General features: G+C 44.9%; 1 protein-coding gene across 1 annotated transcript in view; it reads left to right on the forward strand.

The window, feature by feature from the left end:
* The first annotated feature begins 19,916 nt into the window (after nt 1-19,916).
* Nucleotides 19,917-26,410, forward strand: part of RP2 (RP2 activator of ARL3 GTPase) — a 50,172-nt gene continuing 43,678 nt past the window's right edge. The window contains exon 1 of the mRNA XM_049644594.1: nt 19,917-20,229. Coding sequence (XP_049500551.1) covers nt 20,128-20,229 — 102 coding nt within the window. The 5' untranslated portion in view covers nt 19,917-20,127. The remainder of the gene's footprint in view (nt 20,230-26,410) is intronic.

Here is a 26,410-nt window from a genome sequence, read left to right on the forward strand (position 1 = left end):
AAAAAATGTTTATTCATTAAAAAAATTTTTCTTAATTTTTTTTAATATTTATTCATCTTTGAGAGACAGAGAGACAGAGCATGAGCATGGAAGGAGTAGCGAGAGGGAGAAACAGAATCCGAAGCAGGCTCCAGGCTCCGAGCTGTCAGCCCAGAGCCTGACGCAGGGCTTGAACTCACGAACTGTGAGATCATGACCTGAGCCGACGTCGGACGCTCAACCGACTGAGCCACCCAGGCGCCCCTTAATGTTTTATTTATTTATGAGCCAGAGGGAGACAGAATGCAAGCTGGGGAGGGGCAGAGAGAGAGGGGGGGAGGCACAGAATCTGAAGCAGGCTCCAGGCTCCCAGCTGTCAGCACAGAGCCCGATGCGGGGCTTGAACCCACAAACCGTGAGGTCATGACCTGAGCCAAAGTCCGATGCTTAACCGACTGAGCCACCCAGATGCCCCTCTTTCTCTCCATCTTAATTCAATCCATCAGTACATCTTGTTGGCTCTACCTTCAAAATAAAACCAAAACCCAGCTTATATCCACGGCTACCTACCTGGTCCAAGCCAATATCTCTCACCTGGGTTATCAGAATAGCCTTATCTAGCTAGTTGCCCTGCTTCCATTCTTGCCTTCCCTACATTCTGTTCTTCACTCCAAAGTAGCCCTTATTACATGCAAATCTGATCATGTCTCACCTCTGCTCCAGACTTCCTGAGTCCAACTCAGAGTCCGTATCGTGTCCCTACCTCATCTGATGCTGCCTCCCTTCTCGCCTAGATTTTCTGCCAATCTCCTTCTTGCTCACTGTGCTCTACCTACACTGGCCTTTGTGCTGTTCTTAGAACATTCCAAACATTTTTCTGCCTTTCAGCGCCAGCGTGTACTGTTGCTTAAGCCAGATAGCCAAATGGTCTGGTCCCTCACCTACCCCCAGGTTTCTACTTAAATATTTCCTTATCAGCGGGGCCCTCCTGGACCACTCTTTCTAAAATAGTACCCCTGCCTCTCCCCGATCTCTTTATCCTGAGTGAGCCTTCTCCTGAGCATTGGCCCCGGCTATCCGTTGTTATGCAACAAACCACCCCCAAAACTTGCCACCCCCAAAACTTAGCGGCTTAACACGACAACCATTTTATTTATTCAGAGCTTTGTGGGATGGGGAGCCGGGCTTTTCAGAGCCTCGACTGGGATGGATTCAATGGCTGGGAGCCGACCTCACGTGTATAGGACCTCACTTCTTGCTGCTATCCGGGTTCCCCATTTCTCCTTCATGCTGGACTCACCGCATGGCCAGCTTGGGATTCCTCGCGGAGTGGTGGCGGCCTTGCGGGTAGCTGGACTTCTTACAAGGGGGCTGGCTTTTACCTTAGATGAAGTGAAAATCACCAGGGTTTTCAATTTTTTTTTAAATGTTTACTTTTGAGAGAGACAGAGAGACAGAGCTCGAGTGCAGGAGGGGCAGAGAGAGAGGGAGACTCAGAATCCCAAGCAGGCTGCAGGCTCCAGGCTGTCAGTACAGAGCCCGATGCGGGGCTCGAACTCACGGACGTGAGATCATGACCTGAGCCGAAGTTGGACGCTTAAACCGACTGAGCCACCCAGGCGCCCCAGCCAGGCTTTTCAAAAGCCAGACTCACCATTAATATGGCAGCGCTTGTGGTGTTCAAGGAGAAAAACAGGGCCAACCCCGGTAGAAGGAGGGAGAAACTAGGCCCCACTGCAAGGAGGGAAGAGCAGCGTACAGGTGCAGGGAGGGAAGGAGCCCATACGGCACTTATCCCCCCACCCCGCCCCGCCCCCACACCATTCACGTTTGTTTACCGCACTAGGACACGAGCTCCCTGAGAGCTAGAGGTTGTCTGTTTCACTTGCTAATTTATCTCCATGGCTGAGAACAGTACCGGGGTATAGTAGATACTCAATAATTATTGTGCTCATACATTCTGCGTAAGAGCTAAAGCACGATGACTCCTGACTCAAAACAAAAACTGAATTACCCTCCCGATGATTGTCAAGCTCTTTTGACACGTGGTCCGACCATACACGCCTTTAATTCCAAACTGGCAACACAAAGGGGAGTTTACAGATTTTACCTGTGGCGAAAGCGGGTGTCTTGGAAGAACAGAGGTGGAGTCCTCGGGGGTCCGTGGACCTGGAAAGAGGCGCTCTGCTTGTCCATGCCAAAAGCCTTAGGATAGTACATGGTCGTTATGTAAGCTTCCTCTTACAGCAAAATCACAGGCAGAGCCAATGAGAACTTTTCCTAGCCCAGCAGATAAGCCAGTGACAGTCCCTACTCATTCTTAACCTTTCAAGAGGTTTCCAAATTTCTCTTTTTTTTTCAATGTGTACTTATTTTTGAGAGAGAGAGACAGAGCATGAGCAGGGGAGGGGCAGAGAAAGAGGGAGACACGGAATCCGAAGCAGGCTCCAGGCACCGAGCTGTCAGCACAAAGCCCCATGCAGGGTTCGAACCCACGAACCATAAGATCATGACCTGAGCCGAAGTCGGATGCTTAACCGACTGAGCCACCCAGGTGCCACCGACCCCCCTCCCCTTTTTTTCCCCAAAATTTCTAAGATAATTAAAGTCAAGGAAAGAAGATATAGAAGATATTCGGGTAACAATAAGTAAACAGTAACTGAGCCACTGAGTTAATTGAATGCCAGCAGGCATGGGACTTTGTATGCATGTGGGTCCCACCCACGGCTTCCACTCAAGGGGTAGCCCTTGTGTGTGCACCATTAGGCCCTGTGATGGCCCACTAGCCACATATGTTTTTTTTTTCAATATATGAAGTTTATTGTCAAATTGGTTTCCATACAACACCCAGTGCACATCCCAAAAGGTGCCCTCCTCAATACCCATCACCCACCCTCCCCTCCTTCCCACCCCCCACCAACCCTCAGTTTGTTCTCGGTTTTTAAGAGTCTCTTATGCTTTGGCTCTCTTCCACTCTAACCTCTTTTTTTTTTCCTTCCCCTCCCCCATGGGTTTCTGTTAAGTTTCTCAGGATCCACATAAGAGTGAAACCATATGGTATCTGTCTTTCTCTGTATAGCCACATATGTTTAGACTGAAGGTCAGGGACTCATCTGACCCAAAAGCAACAAATCAATAAGCCAGCAATCGAGGATCTCGCCTACCAAGAGATTAGCTGGGTCATATTCCACTCTGAGGAATCTAACTGGGAAATACCAAAATAATTGGACAGTAGGTGGCCCCAATGAGAGAACAGAAACTATGAATAAAGAAAACTATGAGTGGGGATTCCCTGCGGCAGTTAAAAATAATGTAATGGGGGCGCCTGGGGGGCCCAGTCGGTTAAGCATCCGACTTCAGATGCTTCAGGTCATGGTCTCGTGGTTGGTGAGTTCCAGCCCCACGTCGGGCTCTGTGCTGACAGCTCGGAACCTGGAGCCTGCTTGGGATTCTGTGTCTCCCTCTCTCTCTGCCCCTCCCCTGCTCATTCTCTGTCTGTCTGTCTCTCTCTTTCTCTCTCAAATGTAAATAAACATTAAAAAATTGTTTTTTAAATAATGTAATGAAAAGATGAAGTTCTGGGGATCTCACGTACAGCATGGTGACTGTAGTTAACGATACAGTATTATATACTTGACACTTGCTGTGAGAGTAGAGCTTTAATGGTCTCGACATAACAACAAAATGGTAAGTAATTATGTTAGGCGAAGAATGTGTTAACTGGCCATATCATAGTAAACATTTTGCAATACACACACACACACACACACACACGTATCCAGTCATCACATTATACACCTTAAACTTACACAATGTTAATAATGTCAAATATATCTCAATAAAGCTAGAAAAATCGAAGCTCTGTGTACTGGGAAGAGATAGATTGGGGAGACAAACTGGCAGTCAGATAGAAATGAGCAGACTTACGGAAAGTAGCTTAAGCATAATGAGAGCAGAGCACTAGGGCCACAACTCGTGCTGTGCCTCCTGCCCTCTTCGATTCCTTCCACCCTGAGCCCCGATAAAAGCCTAAGTAAGGCTCATGCTTCAAGACCGTGTTTGGAAACAAGGGGAGCCTGGGTGGCTCAGTGGGTTAAGGGTCCGACTCTTGATCTCGGCTCAGGTCGTGATCACAGGGCTCGTGGGATCAAGCCCCGCTATGGGCTCCATGCTGACAGTGCAGAGCCTGCTTGGGCTTCTCTCTCTCCTTCTCTCTCTGCCCCTACCTGACTCGTGCTTGCACTCTCGCTCTCTCTCTCCCTGTCTCTGAAACTAAATAAGTAAACAAACTTTTAAAAATGTTTTAAAAACACTGTGTTTGGAAAGAGCTTTTCCTGTGTTCATAAACACTGCTTGAAGGAACTTTGTAAACTATAACCGAAATATTTCAACTAGTGATTTCTTCTGCTTATTTTCCAAACCTGCTAAGCACCAGAAGAGCAGAGGAAAAGCTTATCCTCTTGGTACAGTTCCCAGGAGTAAGAGAAGGAAGGGCAAGTCGGATTGTTTCCCTTAAACCTCGAGCCAACCAAGAGAACTCTGGCATGAAAATGAAGTTGCAATGATTTTGATGATAGGCAAATTGTATTTACTTGACTCAGTTCTTCCCTTCTACTGCCCCTTAGGGTGACAAGACCCCCAACAGTGCTACAAAGAGAGAAAATACACTCCCTTCCTAGATTTTATGAGGGTTTCCCTGGACACCACACGAGAGGACTCTGGCTACCATCATGAGCACGTGCATGGAATACCGATTCACAGAACCCCTGGTTCTGGACTGGGCTACACAGCTGACTTGGCTTCTCTTCCCTCAGGGAGGTTGGGACGGGTGTGGCTATTAATCGGTGAGGAACCCAAGTCTCCTGGGTCCTGCCTCACTGAATATTAACCTCTTCTGCTTTTTGTTGCCGTTCAGAATCAATCTACCACGACTCGGAAGTTCAAGGTCCCTTTCAGACCTCAGCATCGACAACTGAGCAGGACAAAATTCTCCATTGTGGGGCTGGTAGGGAACGCTGCAATAGTATGGAACAGAAATAACAAATTGGTCAATATATACCAGAAATGTAGGATTTTCTTTTTTTTTTTAATTTTTTTTAAACGTTTATTTATTTTTTAGACAGAGAGAGACAGAGCATGAACAGGGGAGGGGCAGAGAGAGAGGAAGACACAGAATCTGAAACGGGCTCCAGGCTCTGAGCTGTCAGCACGGAGCCCGACACGGGGCTCGAACTCACGGACCGTGAGATCATGACCTGATCCGAAGTCGGACGATTAACTGACCAAGCCACCCAGGCGCCCCTTGAAATGTAGGATTTCCTAAACGTGGAAAGGCAGAGGTGGGGGTAAGACGGTACTGTTGACGAGTACAGACACACACACACACACACACACACACACAACACACACGCACACCTCATAACCACTGTGAGAGAAAAACATCCGTGGGGTAACTCAAGTTAAGTCAGTTGTCAGAGGCCTCCCATTGCCTCCTTCCACTTCTGAGACCCGGGACAGGAAGGCAGGAAGCTGGACGAAAGGAAGCTTCTGAGGCAACACAGTCATGGACTGCCCAATTCCAGTGTCTTCTCCCTACTTCTACCGCACACTGCTTGGTCTCATCATCCATGCTCTTCCCTTGGGCATCAGTCTGCTCAGGCTACCATAACAGAATACCACAGACTGGGTGGCTCACACAACACAAATGTATTTTCTCACAGTTCTGGGGGCTGGTGGTCCAAGATCGGGGTGTTGGGTTTCTTCTGAGGCCTCTGTCCCAGACTTGCAGATGGCCGCCTTCTCGCTTTGCCCTCACATGGTCTTTCCTCCACGTAGGAGGATGTCTGTGTCCTAATCTCTTCTCTTTTTTTAAAAATGTTTGTTTATTTATTTATTCATTTATTTTGAGAGAGGGAGGGAGAGAGTGTGTGTGTACGAGTGGGGGAGGGGCAGAGAGCGAGGGGGAGAGAGAGAATCCCAAGCAGGCTCTTCACTGTTAGCATAGAGTGCGATGCGGGGCTCGAACTCACAAACCGTGAGATCGTGACTTGAGGTGAAACCAAGAGCCGGACGCTTAACCCACGGAGCCACCCAAGTGCCCCTCATTGTGGACACCAGTCTTATTGGACTATACCACTTATATGACCTCGTTTTACTTAATTCCCTCTCTAAAGGCTCTATCTCCAAATACAGTCACATTCTGAGGTACTACAGGTTAGGACTTCAGCATATGTTTTAGGAGGACATAATTCAGCCCATAACACCTTGCAAGAATGCTTATTTCATGTAAAAGAATGTCAGAAACCTCCTCCCACCTGCTTCTTGCCTCAAGATCAGCAACCTCCAAACATTATGTTGATGTTGGAGAAAGTCATGGAAGCTGAGAATTACGCTGAGGCAAGGGTGTGAGGGATCTTTTTGTGGTTTGTCAAAGTTAGAACCTTCTTAATACTCGTTGGTGTCCGGATCAAATTCAGCTTTGGATCCCTGAGACGGATGGTTATAGAAGCTTGTTTCTCGGGCCCTGGGTGACTCCAGTTAAGAATAACTTGTGGGAGGGGCGCCTGGGTGGCGCAGTCGGTTAAGCGTCCGACTTCAGCTCAGGTCACGATCTCGTGGTCCATGAGTTCGAGCCCCGCGTCGGGCTCTGGGCTGATGGCTCGGAGCCTGGAGCCTGTTTCCGATTCTGTGTCTCCCTCTCTCTCTGCCCCTCCCCCGTTCATGCTCTGTCTCTCTCTGTCCCAAAAATAAATAAAAAACGTTGAAAAAAAATTGAAAAAAAAAAAAAAAAGGATAACTTGTGGGAAAGGACACCAATGATCCCAGGAAGGAACTCACTGGGAAGAAAGGAGAAATTGGGATGAAACCCAAGCCCAGGGGCACCTGGGTGCCTCAGTTGGTTAAGCATCCAACTCTGGACATTGGCTCAGGTCACGATCTCACTGTTGTGAAATCGAGCCCCCACATCAGGCTCCGAGCTGAGCACAGAGCCTGCTTCCGATTCTTTCTCCCTCTCTCTCTGCCCCTCCACTTGCTGACTCAAATCTCTCTCTCTCTTTCTTTTTCTTTAATGTTTATTTATTTTTGAGAGCGAGAGAAAAACAGAACGTGAGCAGGGGAGGAGCAGAGAGAGAGGGAGACACAGAATTCGAAACAGGCTCCAGGCTCTGAGCTGTCAGCACAGAGCCTGACACGGGGCTCGAACTCAAAAAGTGTGAGATCATGACCCGAGCTGAAGTTGGATGCTTAACCAACCGAGCCACCCAGGCACACCCCCCCCCGCTTTTAAAATAAATAAATATTTAAAAAGATGTGATTTTTGGGGCGCCTGGGTGGCTCAGTCGGTTGAGTGTCCGACTTCAGCTCAGGTCACGATCTCACGGTCTGTGAGTTCGAGCCCCGCGTTGGGCTCTGGGCTGATGGCCCAGAGCCTGGAGCCTGCTTCCGATTCTGTGTCTCCCTCTCTCTCTGCTCCTCCCCTGTTCATGTTCTGTCTCTCTCTGTCTCAAAAATAAATAAACGTTTAAAAAAATAAAAAAAAAAGATGTGATTTTTGACATAATTTGGTGACGCAGGTTATAACTATAATACATACCCATTTTTATTTGGAACATACAAATAATTAAATAATAATCACTACATCTCTACCATCCACAAGCAGTTAATATTTTAATATGGCTCCTTGCACATTTTGTCAATGCCTATATAACTTTTACATTGATTTTTTTCATATCACTATGCAATTTGTGTTCCATTTTTCACATCGTATATGAATGTTTTCCCACACACTCTTCAAAAATTTTGTCAACATAATTCTAAATACTTGCATTAAAGGGCTGTGTCCTGATTTCCCCATAGTCACGAGTTAATGAATATTTCGTGTATCCATTTTTAATTATTGTTTAAAAAATATCCAATAGGAACCCCTGGAAGGCTCAGTCGGTTGAGCATCCGACTCTTGATTTAGGCTCAGGTGATGATCCCAGAGTCATGAGATTGAGTCCCGCATTGGGCTCCACACTGAGCATGGAGCCTACTTAAGATTCTCTCTCCCTCTCTCTCTGCCCCACTTCCTGTCTTCCCCCCACTTTAAAATTAAAAAAAATTAAAAATCACAATAAAAATTTTTGGTCATAAATCTTTATCCCCATTTCTGGCCATTTCCTCACATCAGATTCCTATCAATGAAGTTACTGGATTAAAGGAAACAGATATTTTTTTTATTGAGAGCAAGCAAGAACATGAGTAGGGGAGGGGTAGAGGGAGGGAAAGACAGAGAATCTTAAGCAGGCTCCACACTCAGTGTGGAGCCCAAAGCGAGGCTCAGTCTCACGGCTGCAAGATCATGACCTGAGCCGAAATCAAGAGTCCAACGCTTGACCAACTGAGCCATCTAGGCATCCTGGAAATAGACAATTTTTTAAGGATGCAGCTGTATCCTCTTCTTTACTTTTTTAAAAAATATTTTATTTTTGAGAGAGAGAGAGAGAGAACACAAGTGAGGAAGGGGGACAGAGGTTCAGAAACAGGCTCTGTGCTGAGAGCAGAGAGCCCCATGTGGGGCTCGAACTCACGAACCATGAGATCATGACCTGAGCCGAACTCGGGCACTCAACTGACTGAGCCACCCAGGCGCCCTGAAGATAGACATTTTTAAAGCTCTTTTTACATATTGACAATTTGCTTTCCAGAAAAGTGATACCTACTTGCCCCACTCCAGACTCCTTCCAGCACTTTGCTAATTTGGTTTTGTTTAATCTCCATATTTTCATTACTAGTGTGATAGGAATATTTTAAATATTTAATGGCTCTCTGCACTTCTGTGATTGTGAATTGTTTATTCATGTGCTTTGCCCATTTATTTGCTCTTCATTTCAATCAAATACCACGTAGATGAAAATATTAAAGGAACGTGAGTAGGGGTAAGTTTTGGGAAAGAAAATGAGGGTGCTGTGATTTGGGAGTTGGAAGACACACTTGGATTTGCCCCAGGTAAACCTTTTCCACATTCCCTCTTCCCCCAAGACCCCAGCCTTTGTCTCTGGCTGGACGGCAGGTGAAGCTATGTGTCAAGCACAAAGCAAAATCAGACCTGACCGATTCTGTTGGTCAAGAAATAACAAGCCCTTTTCATTTTTATTTTTTTTTCAACGTTTTTTTTTTTTTAATTTTTTTAATTTTATTTTTGGGACAGAGAGAGACAGAGCATGAACGGGGGAGGGGCAGAGAGAGAGGGAGACACAGAATCGGAAACAGGCTCCAGGCTCCGAGCCATCGGCCCAGAGCCCGACGCGGGGCTCGAACTCACGGACCGCGAGATCGTGACCTGGCTGAAGTCGGACGCTTAACCGACTGCGCCACCCAGGCACCCCTCATTTTTATTTTTTTAATGTATATTCATTTTTTTGAGAGAGACAGCATGAGCAGGAGAAGCGTAGAGAGAGGTGGGGACAGAGGATCTGAAGCAGGCTCCATGCTAACTGCAGTGAGCCTGAGGCGGGGCTCGAACTCACAAACCGCGAGATCATGACCTGAGCTGCAGTCAGACACTCAACTGACTGAGCCCCCCAGGTGTCCCTAACAAGCCCTTTTCAGACTCAGTTCCTTACTCACAAAGATAGTGGAAGGGAGTGGGTAGTCAAAGGTGCCGGCTCCCCAAGGCCTGTGAGCAGGACAGCACCGAAACAAAAGAGGCCAAGTGACCATGACACAAATAGGATTTTGTTGCTAAGGAGTCTATCCTAGACTTCAGCATGGTTTTATAGCCTGCAGCTCTGCCCGAAGGGCACAAGGCAGAAAGCCTCTTACCTGTCAGTACCCAGGATATGATAAGGCAGGTCCTTTCTCATGGTTGAATAATATTCCTGTGTGTGTGTGTGTGTGTGTGTGTGTGTGTGTGTGTACCATATCTTCTTTATCCATTCATTCATTGATGGGCGCTTAGGTTATTTCCACAACATGGACAGATCTGGAGGACATTATGCTAAGTGAGATCAGACAGAGAAAGACAGATACTGTACAGTCTCGCTTATACGTGGATTCTAAAAAAAACCAAACTAATGAAAACAAAAAGTAAAATGGTGGGTACCAGAGGATTGAGGGGGGGGCGGTGAAGGGATAGGAGACATGCTGTTTAAAGGTATAAACTTACAGGGCGCCTGCGTGGCTCAGTCAGTTAAGCGCCCGGCTCTTGAGTTTGGCTCAGGTCGTGATCCCAGGGTCGTGGGATCGAGCATCAAGTCGGGCTCTGCGCTGGGCATGGAGCCTGCTTGAGATTCTCTCTCTCCCTCTGCCCCTCCCCCACTTGCTCACATGTGCATGTGCGCACGCACTCTCTCTCTCTCTAAATAAATAAATAAATAAATAAAGGTACAAACTTCCAATGAGTAAGAAATAAGTCCCAAGGATCTAATGCACAGAATAGTGAATATTCATAATATTATAATCATCAAACTGGCTGAGAAAGTAGAGCTAAATTATTCCAACCGCTAAAAAGAAATCTTAACTATGCTACTTGATAGAGGTGCTAATTATTATCACAGTGGCAATCATATTACAATATACAAATCAATCAAATTAGCATTGTGTGCATCTTAAATGTACCTGATGCTATATGTCAAATATATTTTCCATGAAAAAAAAAACTATCATATGACAGTCTCCCAGGCTGATATCTCCCGGGGGAGGAGGGGCAGGGAGGTGAGTGGCAAAATGGCTTCCAAGCAGCTTCTCACAAGCCTCCCATGTCTCATGTTCCAGAAGGATCAGCGGCTTCGTGCCAAGACTTAGATCCAGAGGGATACAAGCCTTGTCTATGTAACCTATGTGGATACGTGCAAGGTTACCAGGGCACCATACGGTATGCAGGTAAAGGGTCTTGGAATTCTAGACCTTTTTATAACTTGCAGAGTTAAGAGAAAGCTTCACTAGTGTTAAACAAGCCACGGTCCTCACTACATACAAGAGCAATGAAAACTCTGCACCTACAGCAATTATTCTGTTGCCAGAGAGATCTTAATTGTTGTGGATCGGCACCTGTTTGAACCTCCTTAACACTATACCCTCCTCGGCTCTTTCTGTGGCTTTGAGCTGTAATATGGCCCAGAAAGCGGGTGCGTGGGGCGAGTTCCGAGTACCCCCTGGTATCCGCTGGCCTCACGAAGGCCTCTGACATTCTCAGTAATGTTCCTGGGGCTTGGTGTGCGCTGAGAATGTTAGGACTTATCCTCAAGGAGGATGGGACATACAAACTAGCGTGGCCAATGTGCAAATGGAGTGAAACAGGACTTCAGAACTTGAGAGTGTAATCCCGTGACTCCTGTTGATAACTGTACCAAACCTCTCACACAGAAAGATGTTGCGTCCTGATCATAAGCCTGAACAAAATCAGATCATCATTCCACATGATTGCAGAAGGGAAACTCCCACAATCAGCCTAGGGCCTCCATAATAAATTACCACAGACTGGGCGGTGGGGGGCTTAGACAACAGAAACGTATTGTCTCACAGTACAGTACCCGAGGCTGGAAGTCTCAGATCAAGGTATTGGCAGAGGTTGGTTCCTTCTGAGGGCTGTGAGGGAAGGATCTGTCCAGACCTCTATTTTTGGCTGGTAGGTAGCTGTCTTCTCCCTGTGTCTCTTCACATTGCTTTCCCTCTATGAGTGTCTGTGTCCAAATTTCCCGTTCTTGTGAGAACAGTAGCCATATTGGATTAGGGCTCACCCTAATGACCTCGCTTTCGCTTACCTCTGTAAAGGTTCTGCCTCCAAATTAGGGTCCCATTCTAAGGTACTGGAGGTTGGGACTTCAACATAGGAGTTTTGAGAGGACACAATTCAATCCATACATGACACAGCCTAAGATTTTCCTGATTTTTCTGCCACCAGTTTTGCTCAGTTTGGCTAATTTGGTCCAAGTATACCCTTGGACCAAGAGGTTAGAAAAACGAATCATGAGGAAACATTCTTTTGCAACCCTAAAACCCAAAGAAGAGTTAACCAACAAGGCTTCAAATTCCAGACCAAAATTCTTCAGGGACACACTCATACCAATCTTCAAATCTTGTGATTTAGCTGTTGATTACTGGAAAATAGCAGCAATCACACTGCTCCTGAGTAACGTTAAGAAAAATTACATACAATGTGGAAATAAGCAGGGTGGTTTCGTGGCCTTTAAACACCGTTCTGGAGGGGCACCTGGGTGGCTCAGTCGGTTAAGCGTCTGACCTCGGCTCAGATCATGATCCAACAGTTCGTGAGTTTGAGCCCCGCATCGGGCTCTGTGCTGACAGCTTGGAGCCTGGAGCCTGCTTCAGATCCTGTCTCTGTCTCCCTGCCCCTCCCCTGCTCGCTCTCTGTCTCTCTCTGAAATATAAAACATAAAAAAAATTTTTTTTAAAGAACAACAACACCGTCCTGGAGCACTGTCCTATGAGCTTGACTAAGGTTCAGCTGACTCTCTAAGGGAATGTGACTTGTTTGGTATGTAGTGTGCTACTGATCAGTACTCAGATATTTGAGAAATCTGTAAAGTTAGAGGCCAACTTACAGAAAACTGGTAAAGTGTGATGATTTTCTTTTCTGCCCAGTTGAAAAGATCCCAAAACTTATGTGTCTTTTTCTTTTATAAAGTTTATTTATTTATTTATTTATTTTTCAATATATGAAGTTTATTGTAAAATTGGTTTCCATACAACACCCAGTGCTCATCCCAAAAGGTGCCCTCCTCAATAGCCATCACCCACCCTCCCCTCCCTCCCACCCCCCATCAACCCTCAGTTTGTTCTCAGTTTTTAAGAGTCTTCTATGCTTTGGCTCTCTTCCACTCTGACCTCTTTTTTAATACTTATTTATTTTGAGAGACAGAGCAAGCAGAGGGGGGCAGAGACAGAGGGAGAGAGAGAGAACACCAAGCAGGCTCCGCACTGTCAGTTTGGAGCCCAATGCAGGGCTCGAACTCATGAACCGTGAGATCATGACCTGAGCCAAAACCAGGAGTCAGATGCTTAACCGACTGAGCCACCCAGGCGCCCCTAATGTGTCTTTTTCCATTTAGGACATTAACCAGATTTGTATCCATGGTAGCAACGTTATTTCAATAGTCCTTTTTCTTTCCTAACTATATAAAGCCCTACTTCCTGTATCCTCTTTGAGCCAGCTGGTTGACCTTTTGACTTCCTCATTAATGATTTAAATAAATATTGGACGCTGGGTCACTGCCAGTTGGTATAGGAAGTATGTTTTTAATATTGTGAAAATTAGGCTTCGTTAGTACCCACTTCAAGCAAGGATTTTCTTATCAACTAGGAGACAATATGGTAAGTCACTATAAAATTGAATGTTACCTTTGTTAAAATAAAAAGCTGGACAAGAGTTGTAGGTATTGAATTTATTTCAGCTTGAAAGAAAGAACAATACAACAGGTTTGATAACAGCTTACACTGTCTCAACAGAAAGCGTAAGCATCAGTCTTATGAACGGTTTGAGAAAAGAAAAATCTGTAGTCATTCCAAGTTAGAATTGAAATGCTGGGCCTGCATATAAATGGCAAGATCGTAATTCATCTTTCTCACTGGAAAGTTTTTAAGAGTTTGACCAAATCAGTACGTCTGGTCGTCTGAATGTCTCATTGTCTCTGCGGATGGTTAACAGAGCAGTATAGTTTGCAGCAGGAATCGTTCTTTGCTTATCTGACCCTAGCAGCTGATTTTTTAAAGTTTATTTGTTTATTTGAGAGACACAGAGACAGCGTGAGTAGGGGAGGGGTAGAGAGAGAAGGAGAGAAAAGGAATCCCAAACAAAATCCACACTGCCAGCGCCGAGCCCGATGCTGGGGCTCGAACTCACGAAACCAGGAGATTGTAACCTGAGATGAAACCAAGAGTCCGATGCTCAACTGACTGAGCCACCCAGGTGCCCCTCTAGCAGCTGATTTTTGATTGGCTTTCATCAGGCTGCACCAGTTGACTTCCACTCCCATTGAGGTTTTTCATAAGTCGTTGGCAATTCTACATTACAGTATAGCTAATGAAACATAAGTTGTAGGGCCCTTCAGTTGTATGGCTCCTGTACGTATCCTAGAAGGGGCCCTAGCAATTTGCTCTTCATAATTTTGTATTATTTTTCTTAAAAAGGACCCCCCCCCCCCCAAAAAAAAAGAAAGAAAGAAATCCTACTCTTAAAAGTCCCAGGAAGTATCAGGCCTGCTTAGTTAGGTGTTGGCCATCTATGTGATAACCATTTTCTTGTGTAAGATTTAGGAAATGTTATCAAATATCCTTTCACTAAAACTTTTGCCTTGTGCATCAGTTATTTTGCCCAAATCTTTCTTTTTCACTATTGTGGAATTATTTTTATATGGTACAAATGTTGATGAGTAGCCACGATGTGGGTTGGGATCTTCTAGATGTCAGATTAAGACTTTTTTTTCTTTTTTTTCTCCACGGGTAGAGGAAACCAGAAAAGATGATCTCTCATTTAGCTTGGGTGAAATGGGAAGTTGCTCTCTTTTGTTAATAAAATCACAAGGAGGGGCACCTGGGCGGCTCAGTCGGTTGGGCTTCTGACTTCGGCTTGGATCATGATCTCACGGCTCGTGAGTTCTAGCCCCACGTCAGACTCTGTGCTGACAGCTCAGAGCCTGGAGCCTGCTTCAGATCCTGTCTCTGTCTCTCTGCCCCTCATGCTCATGCACTGTCTCTCCCTCCTTCTCTCTCTCTCTCTCTCTCTCTCAAATATAAATAAACATTTAAAAATAATTTAAAAAAATAAAATCACAAGGATAAAAACAAACTTCATGAACTTCCACACTCTGATTAGCTCTGTGGGTTTAGTTTTATCCTAGTTTGTCCCTTTCCTGAAAAGTATTGAAATGAATATTTGGAAGATGGAAATTCTACTATAAATTTTTTTTTAATTCCAGAAGCTATTTTTTTAAATAGTTTCCATTGGGACTGCTTTGCTTGTAAAAAGTTACTGGAATTATTTTTATTTTATGCTGCTAAATCCATTCACTGCTGAGACGTCTTTCTAGACTCTTCCACCCTCCCCACCCTAATCTGAGTAAGAAGTCTGTTTCCCCTGTTATTCCTCTTCTGTACTAACTTCCAAATACTTTTTTCTTGGCTTACTTTAAGAATTTTAGCAATAACAGTGACTAAGATAGCCTATGCTAAGAGCAGTCAGAAAAGCACAGTATTTGTAACCTGATCACACATGATTTTTGATGCTTTTAAAAATAATTAGCATTGGTGAATAAGGTAGTAAAAGAAAATTGGTAAGAAGTACCTAAAAGCTAATGTATGAGCTGAATGTTGGCTCAAAAATCTAAAAGAAAAAAGAAATTATTGCCTGAGCAATTTTTTTTTAAACCTTCCAATACCCTTCTTCAGTACCTATGGGATTCTTATTGACAGAGTTGACTCCCACTGTGGTGGCTAGCCTCTGAGATGACACCCCAAAGGTGTCATTCATTCCCTTGTTTAGTCCCCTCCCTTAGTGAATCAGGACCAGCCCTGGTGCGACCAATAGAATCCAGTGAAAGTGATACTGCGTGGCTTCTGTGGCGTGCAGCTTCTGTCTTGGCCTCTTGGAACGTTTACTCCTGGAGCCCTCAGCACGAGATGCGAAGCCCGACTAGCCTAAGGCCACCTTGCTGGAGAGATCACATGAAGATCCCCTGAGATTTCATATAGAGTTATTTCTGGCCAGTCCCCTAGCCATCCGAATCCTCCCAGCTGAGGGTCTACACTCAGCATGGAACAGAGCTCAAGTGTCCCCATTAAGGGGAGCCCGGGTGGCTCAGTCCGTTAAGCATCTTGACTCTTGATTTCGGCTCCAGTCAGGATCTCCTGGTTCATGAGTTCGAGCCCCACGTGGGGCTCTGCGCTGACAGTGCAGAGCCTGCTTGGGATTCTTGGTCTCCCTCTCTGTCTATCCCTCTCCCATTCGCTCTCTATCTCTTTCTCTCAAAAGAAATAAATGAACATTAAAGAAATAAATGAACATTAAAATTTTTTTTAAATAGAGTAGGGATTTTTTCCAGTGGCTGTTGCTGCGGTAATTGATTTATTCATGCCGTGGAGGTATACCTCTTCAGGTCTGTCTTCTGAGAAGCCACAATGTCACTTCTGTGGTCGCGACACGTGGGGAACCCAGACTCTCTCAGGAGCCTGTGGCTAGGTACAAACCCACAACCCAACTTAAAAAAAAACTTTTTTTAATGTTTATTTATTTTTGAGAGACAGAGCGAGCGAGCAGGGGAGGGGCAGAGAGAGAGAGAGAGAGAGAGGGAATCTGAAGCAGGCTCCAGGCTCCCAGCACTTGACCGATGGATAACCGTTCTGTTAGTGATTGGCCAGCAGTTTCTGTGGTTATCTTCCTTGAGAATGGGAACTAAGATATAAAGAGATTGTAGCATGCACTTGGACAGGAAGGCCAGGAGGAATCAGGGTGGGATGGCTGTTCTCAGACACGTATATGGTATATGCCCATGAGTACGTAAAGAGAGCTGGTTTGCACACACAAAAAAGCGGTAATGAGAATCCATGGTGGGAAGGGAAGAGAAAAAGAGAGAGGAGCAGAAAAGAAAGAGTAAGAAAGAGAAAGAAAGAAAGAACAGGACAGAGCTCTGTACTAGCTCTGTTCCCTGGCTTTCTAATCCTGAGTTCTTAAATTTTAATTTAATTTAATTCTTTATTTTATTTTTGGTGAGGAGTGATGGTGGGATGGAATTTTTTTAGTAAATTTTTAAGTGTTTATTTTTGAGAGAGAGAGAGAGAGAGAGAGAGAGCACAAGCGGGGGAGGGGCAGAGAGAGAGGTGGGGACAGAGGATCTGAAGCGGGCTCCATGCTGGCAGCAGACAGCCCGATGTGGGGCTCAAACTCACGAACCAGGGGATCATGACCTGCCCCAAAGTCAGATGCTTAACTGACTGAGCCACCTCACCCCTGCCCCCCTGCCCCGGGTTGGGATCACAATTTTTTTAATTTTTTTTTTTTTTTTTGTATTTTAGAGAGAGCGAGGGAGAGGGGCAGAGAGAGAGAGAGAGAGAGAGAGAGACTCTTAAGCAGGCTCCACGCTCAGCACAGAACCAACATGGGGCTCAGTCCCACGACCCTGGGATCATGACCTGAACTGAAATCAAGAGTTGGATGCTCAACCAACTGAGTCACCCAGGCACCCCGGTGGGATGGAATTTAACAGAAAGGGGACTTTATCTTCACTTTTGCTTAGGATCCCAAAGATTACCGTTGGATATAGATTTTTTTAAAAATTTTTTTAGTGTTTATTTATTTTCAAGAGAGACAGAGACAGAATGCGAGTGGGTTAGGGGCAGAGAGAGAGGGAGACACAGACTCCGAAGCAGGCTCCAGGCTCCACGCTCCAAGCTGTCAGCACCAGAGCCCGACACAGGGCTCAAATTCACGGACCATGAGATCATGACCTGAGCCGAAGTCGAATTGTTATGCCCGAAGTTCTGAAACCTCCCACAAAAGACCACCAGAGTCATAAGTCAAAGCCAAGTGGCAAGGGTCGTTTATTGCAGGTTTGAACCTGGACCTCTGCGCACTCGTTGCCAGTGACGCTGAGAGGGAAGGCCGACCGATCGGGACCAACACTCTTGATAAGAGTGTGGCCCTGAACAGCCGGGGTACAGAGTTTTTAAAGCCGATCACATCGTTTTATCATTATCTGGGAACAGAACAGAGAAACAGTTGCCAGATGAGTCAGAAACAGTTATCGAATGAGGTGATTATTTTAGACTTTCTGTTGCTAAGTTTCAACCAGTGGATCTCCTTGACCTTGTCTCTGATGCTCTTTTTGAGGTTTTGTGTCCTTCATTGGTAAAGCCTGATTCACAAGAGTATGAAGTATGATTTACAAGAGTAAAAGCAAGGTTGTTATCTTTTGACCTTCAGTGTCAGAACAAAGTTATCTTTCAAGCTAAGCGTTAGCTCTACAGTACAATTTAACCCTTACACGGATGCTCAACCGACTGAGCCACCCAGGCGCCCCTGGATATAGATTTTTGTTTTAGGTTTGAGTTTCTTGTTAATGAATACTGCAAAACTATGAGAGTTTTAGGGATCGTTCCTCTAAAATTAGTTTTGTTGGGGCACCTGGGTGGCTCAGTCAGTTAAGCATCGGACTCTGGCTCAGGTCATGATCCTGCAGTTCGTGAGTTTGAGACCCTCATCTGGATCCGCACTGACTGTGCAGAGCCTGCTTGGGATTCTCTCTCTCTGCCCCTCCCCCACTTGCACTCTAAATAAATAAATAAATAAATAAATAAATAAATATAAAATTAGTTTTGTTGTTTGTTCATTAAGAGGAACAGCATCACTGTGGGACAGAGCCCCCATAGGCATCAGATGGCCTACACAGATACTTAACTTCTTTATTTCAGATCAGTCAGAAGGGAACACATTCAGGGTACGAGTGAGCTCTGGGTTTTTCTTGTCCCTGCTCAACCACTCTCACTGTGACCACAGATTAGTCCCTTCATCTCTGTGTACCTGTTTCCTCCAGTCTACTACACGGTGGTCACAATTTTAACCTTCTATGACTCTAAAATATCTAGGGGTCTTATCCAAAACATCATCACACAGACCTTTCATCTCAGTCTGAAGAAGAAAAAGTATGTGCTAGGTCAAGACCCTGTTGCCTAAGATCTGGAACTTATATTTGCAGTAATTTCTAATACCTGAGCACATGCACTTTTTCTTCCTGATTGTGCAGTAAAAGACAGGAAGTGAAAAAAGGGAACATTCTTAATGCTCAAGTTAAGTCAGAGACCCATTTAGGATACATACTCTAAATGTAAATAAGTGTGGGAAAGTAAAAAGTTAACCAAATTTGAACCTGAACTGATCTGCATTTGCTGTCCCACCAAGATGTCAAAATACTGTACTCAGAGAATTAAAATAACCTTTTTTTCTATTACAGAAGCAATACATGTGTATTGTAGTAAATTTAGCCCCAGGGTAACAAATGTTAATATTTAGTGTGTGTGTGTATATATATATATATATATATATATATATATATATTTAATACCTTCAGACAGACCCTATGTCATTTGCTCAGAGCTGTTTATATGGCAATGCTTGTGTCCTTCCCTAGGCTATAAATTCCAGAGGAGAACCCCTTTACTAGGACATCTTGCCCCCGCCTCATCGCACACACACTTCAGACACTGTCTTCGATAAGGAATATAGAAAAGGTTGTAAATGCTTCCTTCACTAGCATGCATTCATTCACGCACGCACTCATTTGACAAACATCTTATCGAGCACCTAGCCTGGAGCTGAGCCAGGCCTAGGGAATTCAAAGATACATGCTCTTTGAGATCGGCTCTTTGGTCTCAAGAAATTCACATTTCTAATAGAGAATACACAAACAATTATTTTATTAAGTACTTGTGCAATTTTAGAGTGATATGCAGAAGTATTAAGAAAACACAGAAGAGAGGGCGAAGGGGGGTGTGGCTGGGGGAAGTTTCCGGAAGGGGCGACGCTGGCCGGACGGTGTGGCGCGGGTGTGATGAGGAGAAAATTAACGAATTTCAGGGCCCCTTCCTGTGTCAGCCGCAGTTCCTGCTCCCTCGCCACTTGCATCATAAAACTGAAGCTTAATGTTCAACTAGGGATCCCTCCCGCGCCTAGAACTTGGAAACTGAGAACCAAGGGCAAAAAGACGGCGGAGCCAGCACTCCCAGCGGCTAGAGAGCCCCAGGGAGTCCTCGGAGGGGCGGGGCCGGGCTGGGGGCGGGGTCGGCTTTGCGTGCGCCAGAGCCGGCCAGGCCCGCCACTGGGGGCCGGAGCAGGAGCGGGGCGCGGATTGGTTGTATGGGTCCGTCGACCTCTCTTCATAGGCCGCGCAGGGCCGCTCGCGGGGCTTTGATTGGCTCACGGGGCGCCGAGTGGTCATTGGCTGCGATGGGTCGTCTGGGCGACTAGGAGGAAAAAGAGAAGGGGTGTTGGGCCTGGCGGGCTAACCCGGATTGGGGACAGCTGGCGGTTCCGCGGGGCGGTGTCCGGAGAGCTGCGGGGCCCGGGAGCCCGGGGTCCACGCCACACTCCCAGGAGGTGCCCGAACCAGCGGGCCGGCGAGGAGTAGCGGCCAGCGAGACCCGCAAGCCGGGACCATGGGCTGCTTCTTCTCGAAGAGGCGGAAGGCTGAGAAGGAGTCGCAGCCCGAGGGCGAGGAGGAGCGGCCGAAGCAGTACAGCTGGGACCAGCGCGAGAAGGTAACCGAAGTCCCTCGGCCATTGGTTTCGGCCGTCCCGAGCTGCTCAGCCGGGGTCCCTGGCGGCCCCGGAGGGCTGAGGGGGGCCGACCCAGCGGATGCAGTTCGCGCGCGCGCGTTCTCCTCTCTCTCACGCGAGTAGTTGGAAGTCGGGGGGGGGGGGGGGGGCTTTTGGTGGGGGGGGGGCGGTGAAATAACAGCGCCGCGGAGGACTGTGAAAGCGCTGGAAGGCGCCTTCGAACTCTTTGTCAGAGTCCTGGGGGCTTTCCCTCCGGTCCGAGGGCGGACTGTAGGGAAGGAAGCAGAGCCTCGAATGCTCCTAATCTCAGATCTGTTCATTTCACCCGCTGCGCGGAGCGGGGTTTTGTCCAGTCGTCGAGTTACACGTGGGACTGATTCTCATCTCTTTCGCCGCTCACGTTCGTTCTGTGGCTGTTTTCTCTTTTGTCTACCCCAGCGGGTAAATCTCTTTAGTGCCTAGTGGTATATTCTACTGCTGAATTTTCTGTTACCGAGTGGACTGTTGATTTTGCTTTCCCTCCTCCCTCTTCCAGTTCCCCTAAAGGAATAATGAAAAGCGGACCAGTCTTGGAATGTGTGTTAAGACTGTATGGTGAAAATAACCAGCATAAACCGGGCAGTACTTTACTATTGTTTTCAATGAATGAAAACGCCCTTCTTTTTACTTCGGTCTATAAGCCAGAAATGAGAAAGCTTTGAAATGTCCACTGGTGTTGCACAAAACACACTTAGTCATAAATTTCATAATGTTTCCTCTTTCTACATAGTTCTGCATTTGTGCTTAGTAAATTACTTTGATAGACTTCTCAATTATTTTTCTTTTCCAGAAAAAGATTTTTTAATAAGCGTTACAAACAGTTAACTCCTTGCTTAATGCAACTTATCTTTACCCGTGAATACTTTAAAGTTGGTATTCATGTTATGATTTCAGAGACCTTCCCACATGGTTTTCAATCGCCAGAATAATTTATTCATGTAAACTCAGTTCTCCAAGTGTCAGCTTTAAGAAACTGGAAGCTTTTTGCAGAATTTTGAGTCGCAGCTCTCTGTCCCATTTTTCACATCCTTCTTAGATTGCATGGTATATTTATTCTCTTATCTATACTTGATAGTATCATTTTATTGCCTAGGAATGGAAGGTGCTGTGATATCACACACAAATATTGCACCTATGATTTAGGGCACCTGGTTAAGTGTTAGGGTTTCCTGGTTTCTGAGTTGGAGCCCCACATCGGGCTCTGTGCTGACAGTTCAAAGCCTGGAGCCTGCTTCAGATCCTCTCTCTGTCTCTCTGCCCCTCCCCTGCTCGCATTCTGTCTCTCTCTCCCCAAAATAAATAAACACTAAAAAAATTAAAGTTATTTGCTGGACAGTTTTTTAAAAGATTCATTTCCTCAGTCTTACTATTTCTATAATTTTTTTTAACGTTTATTTATTTTTGAGACAGAGAGAGACAGCATGAACGGGGGAGGGTCACAGAGAGAGGGAGACACAGAAGCTGAAACGGGCTCCAGGCTCTGAGCTGTCAGCTCAGAGCCCGACGCGGGGCTCGAACTCACGGAGTGTGAGATTGTGACCTGAGCCGAAGTCGGCTGCTCAACCGACTGAGCCACCCAGGCGCCCCTCGGTCTTACTATTTCTAACAATGCTCTTTAACCTTGAACTGTCTGCTATAGAGAAGCTTGTGTATTTGATTTTTATTTCAGCTTTTTGTTTTGAAGTCATAGGCTAAAACTAAAGTGCTTTTATTTTATTTAGAGTAGTCATGGTTGCCCTTTTGATTCATTCATTACTTCATAATAAATTGTCTTAAAGTTAACCTTTATTAATATAATGTTCAGGTTAGTTAGAATCTCATGTTAATTATTCTCCTTTTAGATACATGGATGTGTTCTGTGATTTTTTTTCTTTTGCTTTTTGGCTAAGTAAATGCATCGAAAAATACAGTAGTGGACCCCAACACCTAAGCTTTCTGCCCCATATGAGCATGTAATAAACTTTCAATTGTAGACACTATTTTGTGATCACAGGGAACATTTTGGGGGAACACTACTAGGTACTGTAGTTGTAGAGGTGGAAGACCTATTACTGGATATGTAAAATAAGCTCATGCCTCTGGATATGTGCATAATAAAAGTTAAAATCTTGATCAAGTCATCTAATCAGAATTTTCTAACTAAATGAGCATTATATTATGAAAACAGTCCAGTTTTAAAATCTGTTGGGGGCACCTGGGTGACTCAGTCCATGAAGCTTCTGACTCGTGGTTTCAGCTCAGGTCATGATCTCATGGTTCATGGGTTCAAGCCCTGCATCAGGCTCTGCACTGATAATACAGAGCCTGCTTGAGATCTGTCTCTCTGCCCCTTCCCTGCTTGCTCGCTCTCTCTCTCTCTCTCTCTCTCTCTCTCTCAGAATAAATAAACATAAAAAAATTTGTTGGACTTGGGGTGCCTGAGTAGCTCAGTTGGTTAAGCGTCCAACTTCGACTCAGGTCATGATCTCACAGTTCGTGAGTTTGAGCCCTGCATTGGGTTCTCTGCTGTCAGGAGGAACCCACTTCAGATCCTCTGTCCCCCTCTCTCTCTGCACCTCCCCTGCTCATGCTTGCTGTCTCTCTCTCTCTCTCTCTCTCTCTCTCAAAAATAAATAAACATTAAAAAAATCTGTTGGACTGTTCGAGAAAGAGAATTACCAGCTTACATTTTGAGACAGTGGAGGTACCACATTTCCCAACATTACTTTTTTCTTTTTGGGATTTTTCTTTTTCTTTTGGAATTATTAGGAGTTCACTCTACGGTGCCTCACTTATGGTAGCCTACTAAATTTTATATGATTTTAAAGATTTTTTTTCTAGTTCCTTATCTCTCGTGAGGCCAGTTTGGGCTAGTGTACAAATGTTCTGGATTAGTCCAATGATACTTTTACTGAGTTTAGCATGGTCTTGCTTGCTCCTAGAAGACTTTAATTGTACCTTATAAGGAACAGAATGCAAATACGTCCCAGAGAACATAAGCTAGATAAGTTTTAAAGTTACATCAGACAATTACCATTCAATTATAGATGTAAAAACAAAATGCATTGCCTGAAAAATTTCCTTGCAACGTGGAAAAGTGGTGTCTAAATTTTTCCTTAGGTTGTGTAATCAGAGTATCTTTATTGAGAGGCGCCCTCTGGGTTTTGGGTTTTAACTTGTGTAATTGGGTTGGTCTTAGGGGACTGAAGCTAGGAGAAATTGTCTCAGGATGTTTGGAGACTAGGTGTTGTCATGGCAACTGATTTACTGTAATCAACAGTGTATGAAGCTTATTTTCTATTGCTGCTAACTTTGAAAAAGTAAAAAAGTTACTGTACAATTACTACATTGGCATGAGAAATATTTTCGGATTGTAACATCAGTTTTTTAAATCATTTGGAAAGAGGGGTGCCTGGGTGGCTCAGTCGGTTAGGCGGCCGACTTCGGCTCAGGTCATGATCTTGCGGTCCGTGAGTTCGAGCCCCGCATTGGGCTCTGTGCTGAAAGCTCAGAGCCTAGAGCCTGTTTCAGATTCTGTGTCTCCCTCTCTCTGACCCTCCCCCGTTCATGCTCTGTCTCTGTCTCAAAAATAAATAAACGTTAAAAAAATGTTTTTTTAATCATTTGGAAAGAAATGCTTTTACCCTTGTTATCTGTGTGCTGCCTCTCACAGTTAGACAAATTATTCTATATATATATATACACACACATATATATATCCATATATGTGTGTATACATGTGTGTGTATATATATGTGTGTGTGTGTGTGTGTGTATATATATGCACTCCAACACCAAGGAAGACTCAAAATTCTAAGAATTATCCCTGCCCTTAATGAGCAGGCTGGCTTTATTGAGTTAAAATAGGAAATAATTTAAGTATAAACAAAGAAAAGAGGAGTGGTACAGAAAAGAAGTTTTCATTTTCTGGTTATTCATACCAATACTCTCCCTAGATGATAGAAATGAGGATTAGTCCTCTAAACAATGCTGGCCTAAGTATGAAATTTGTGAATTTGAGTATGAGCAACACATCTTGTATCCATTACACTTGTCTCATGTTTGGTAGAAATAAAACTAAACAAAAGCCTTCTACCAGGGATTCGAGTAACTGCGTTTTATTTGGTGTCTGTGTCGAGACCTATCCAATAAAGCAGTCAATTTGTGTATTTCAGGTTCTGTGGCTATAAAATGGGACAGTGATAAAGAATTTTTTACTATTTAATAAGGTAAAGCCCTGGCCTGAGGGGTTAGACAACAGTGGTCACCTCTGAGGATAGAACTCAGACCAGAGATTGCCAGGGAGGAGGGGGACAGTGGGGGGGGGTGGAAGCAGAACTGGTCTTATTATAAAGCAGATCATAATTCCTAGGGTTGTTCATCAGCAGAAGGAATGGCTTTGTGAGGAACTGATGTGCATATTAATCAAAAGATTCAGACAGTGCCTGGATGGCCACCTACTAGAAAGAAGCGTCTGCATTGAGGAGGGGGCTAGATGCTGTTTTTAGCGTTTTAAGAATGAACAGTGCATATTCTAGGTATCCATTGCTGCATACCAAACCACTGTAAAACTTAAGGGCTTAGAACAATGGCAAGTACTTATTTTGTTCACAACTCTGCAATTTGTGTAGGGCTTAGCAAGGTTGACTCTCCTCTCTGTATGGCATCAGATGCAGCAGCTTGACTGAGGACTGGAAGATCTGCTTTCAAATATGGCTTAATAACAGAGCTGGCTGGCAAGTTGATCTGGCTTTCGGCTAGGAGCTCAGCTAGGGCTGAGGGCCAGGGGCCTCTTATAGTTGCTTCCTTGCAGCGTGATGGCTGGGTTCTAAGGGCAAGTGTCCTAAGAGGGACTGGCAGAAGCTGCATGGCGTTTTCTTTTCTCTTTTCTTTTCTTTTCTTTTCTTTTCTTTCTTGACTCTGAATTCTCTTTATTTTTTTTAATTTGTATTTTCCTTTTTTTTTTTAATATAATTGTCAAGCTGGCTAACATACAGCATGTACAGGGTGCTCTTGGTTTCGGGGGTTGATTTCCGTGATTCATCGCTTCCGTACGACACCCAGTGCTCATCCCAACAGGCACCCTCTGCAATGACCGTCACCCATTTCCCTTCTCTCCCCTGCTGCCCCATCCACCCTCAGTTTGTTCTCTGTATTTAAGAGTCTCTCATGATTTGTCTCCCTCTCTGTTGGAAACTATTTTTTCCCCCTTCCTTTCCCCCTGCATGGCGTTTTCTAACTAGCCTCTTAAGTGATGTAGCATTGCTTCTGCCACATTCTGTTCATGTTCAAGGGGAGGGGACCTCTTGGTGGGAGGAGTGTTAAAGAATTTGTCTACGTGTTTTACAAGACCAGTGCTCTAATCCCTGAGCTATGGAGCCAACCATTGTCTATGTGTTTTAAATCTTTTTTTTTTTAATATTTATTTATATTTGACAGAAAGAGAGCACGCCCGTGAGCAGGCGAGGAGCAGAGGGAGAGGGAGACAGGATCGAAATGGGCTCTGCCTTGACAGCGGGGAGCTGGATTTGGGGCTCAAACTCATGAACTGTGAGATCATGACCTGAGCCAGAGTTGGATGCTTAACCGACTGAACCTCCCAGCCACCCCCACATGTTTTAAATCTTTTACATGAAGTTGTTGTTACTGCTTTTAAGGGATAACTAGCTTTTTGTTTATTTGTTTTCAAAATAGCTTTATCAGTAATCAGGAAAATTAAAATTAAAATCGCAGCGAGATACCACCTTACACCTGTCAGAATGGCTAAAAGCAGAAACTCCAGAAACACCCAAGTGTTGGTGCGGATGTGGAGAAAAAAGAATCCTCTTGCACTGTTGCTGTTGGTGGGAATGCAAACTGGTGTGGAATACAGTATGGAGGTTCCTCAAAAAGATAAAAAATAGAACTACCCTATGATCCAGTAACCACACTACTTGGTAGTTACCCAAAATATACAAAAACACTAATTTGAAGGGATATATATACCCCTGGGTTTATTGCAGCATTATTTACAATAGCCAAATTATGGAAGCAGCCCAAGTGTCCTTCAGTAGATGAATAGACAAGACGTGGTGTACATATATATCAGCATATTATTCAGCCATAAAAAGAATGAAATCTTGCCATTTGCAGCAACATGGATGGA

This window comes from Panthera uncia, chromosome X, assembly GCF_023721935.1.
Source record: "Panthera uncia isolate 11264 chromosome X, Puncia_PCG_1.0, whole genome shotgun sequence".
Lineage (NCBI taxonomy): Eukaryota > Metazoa > Chordata > Mammalia > Carnivora > Felidae > Panthera > Panthera uncia.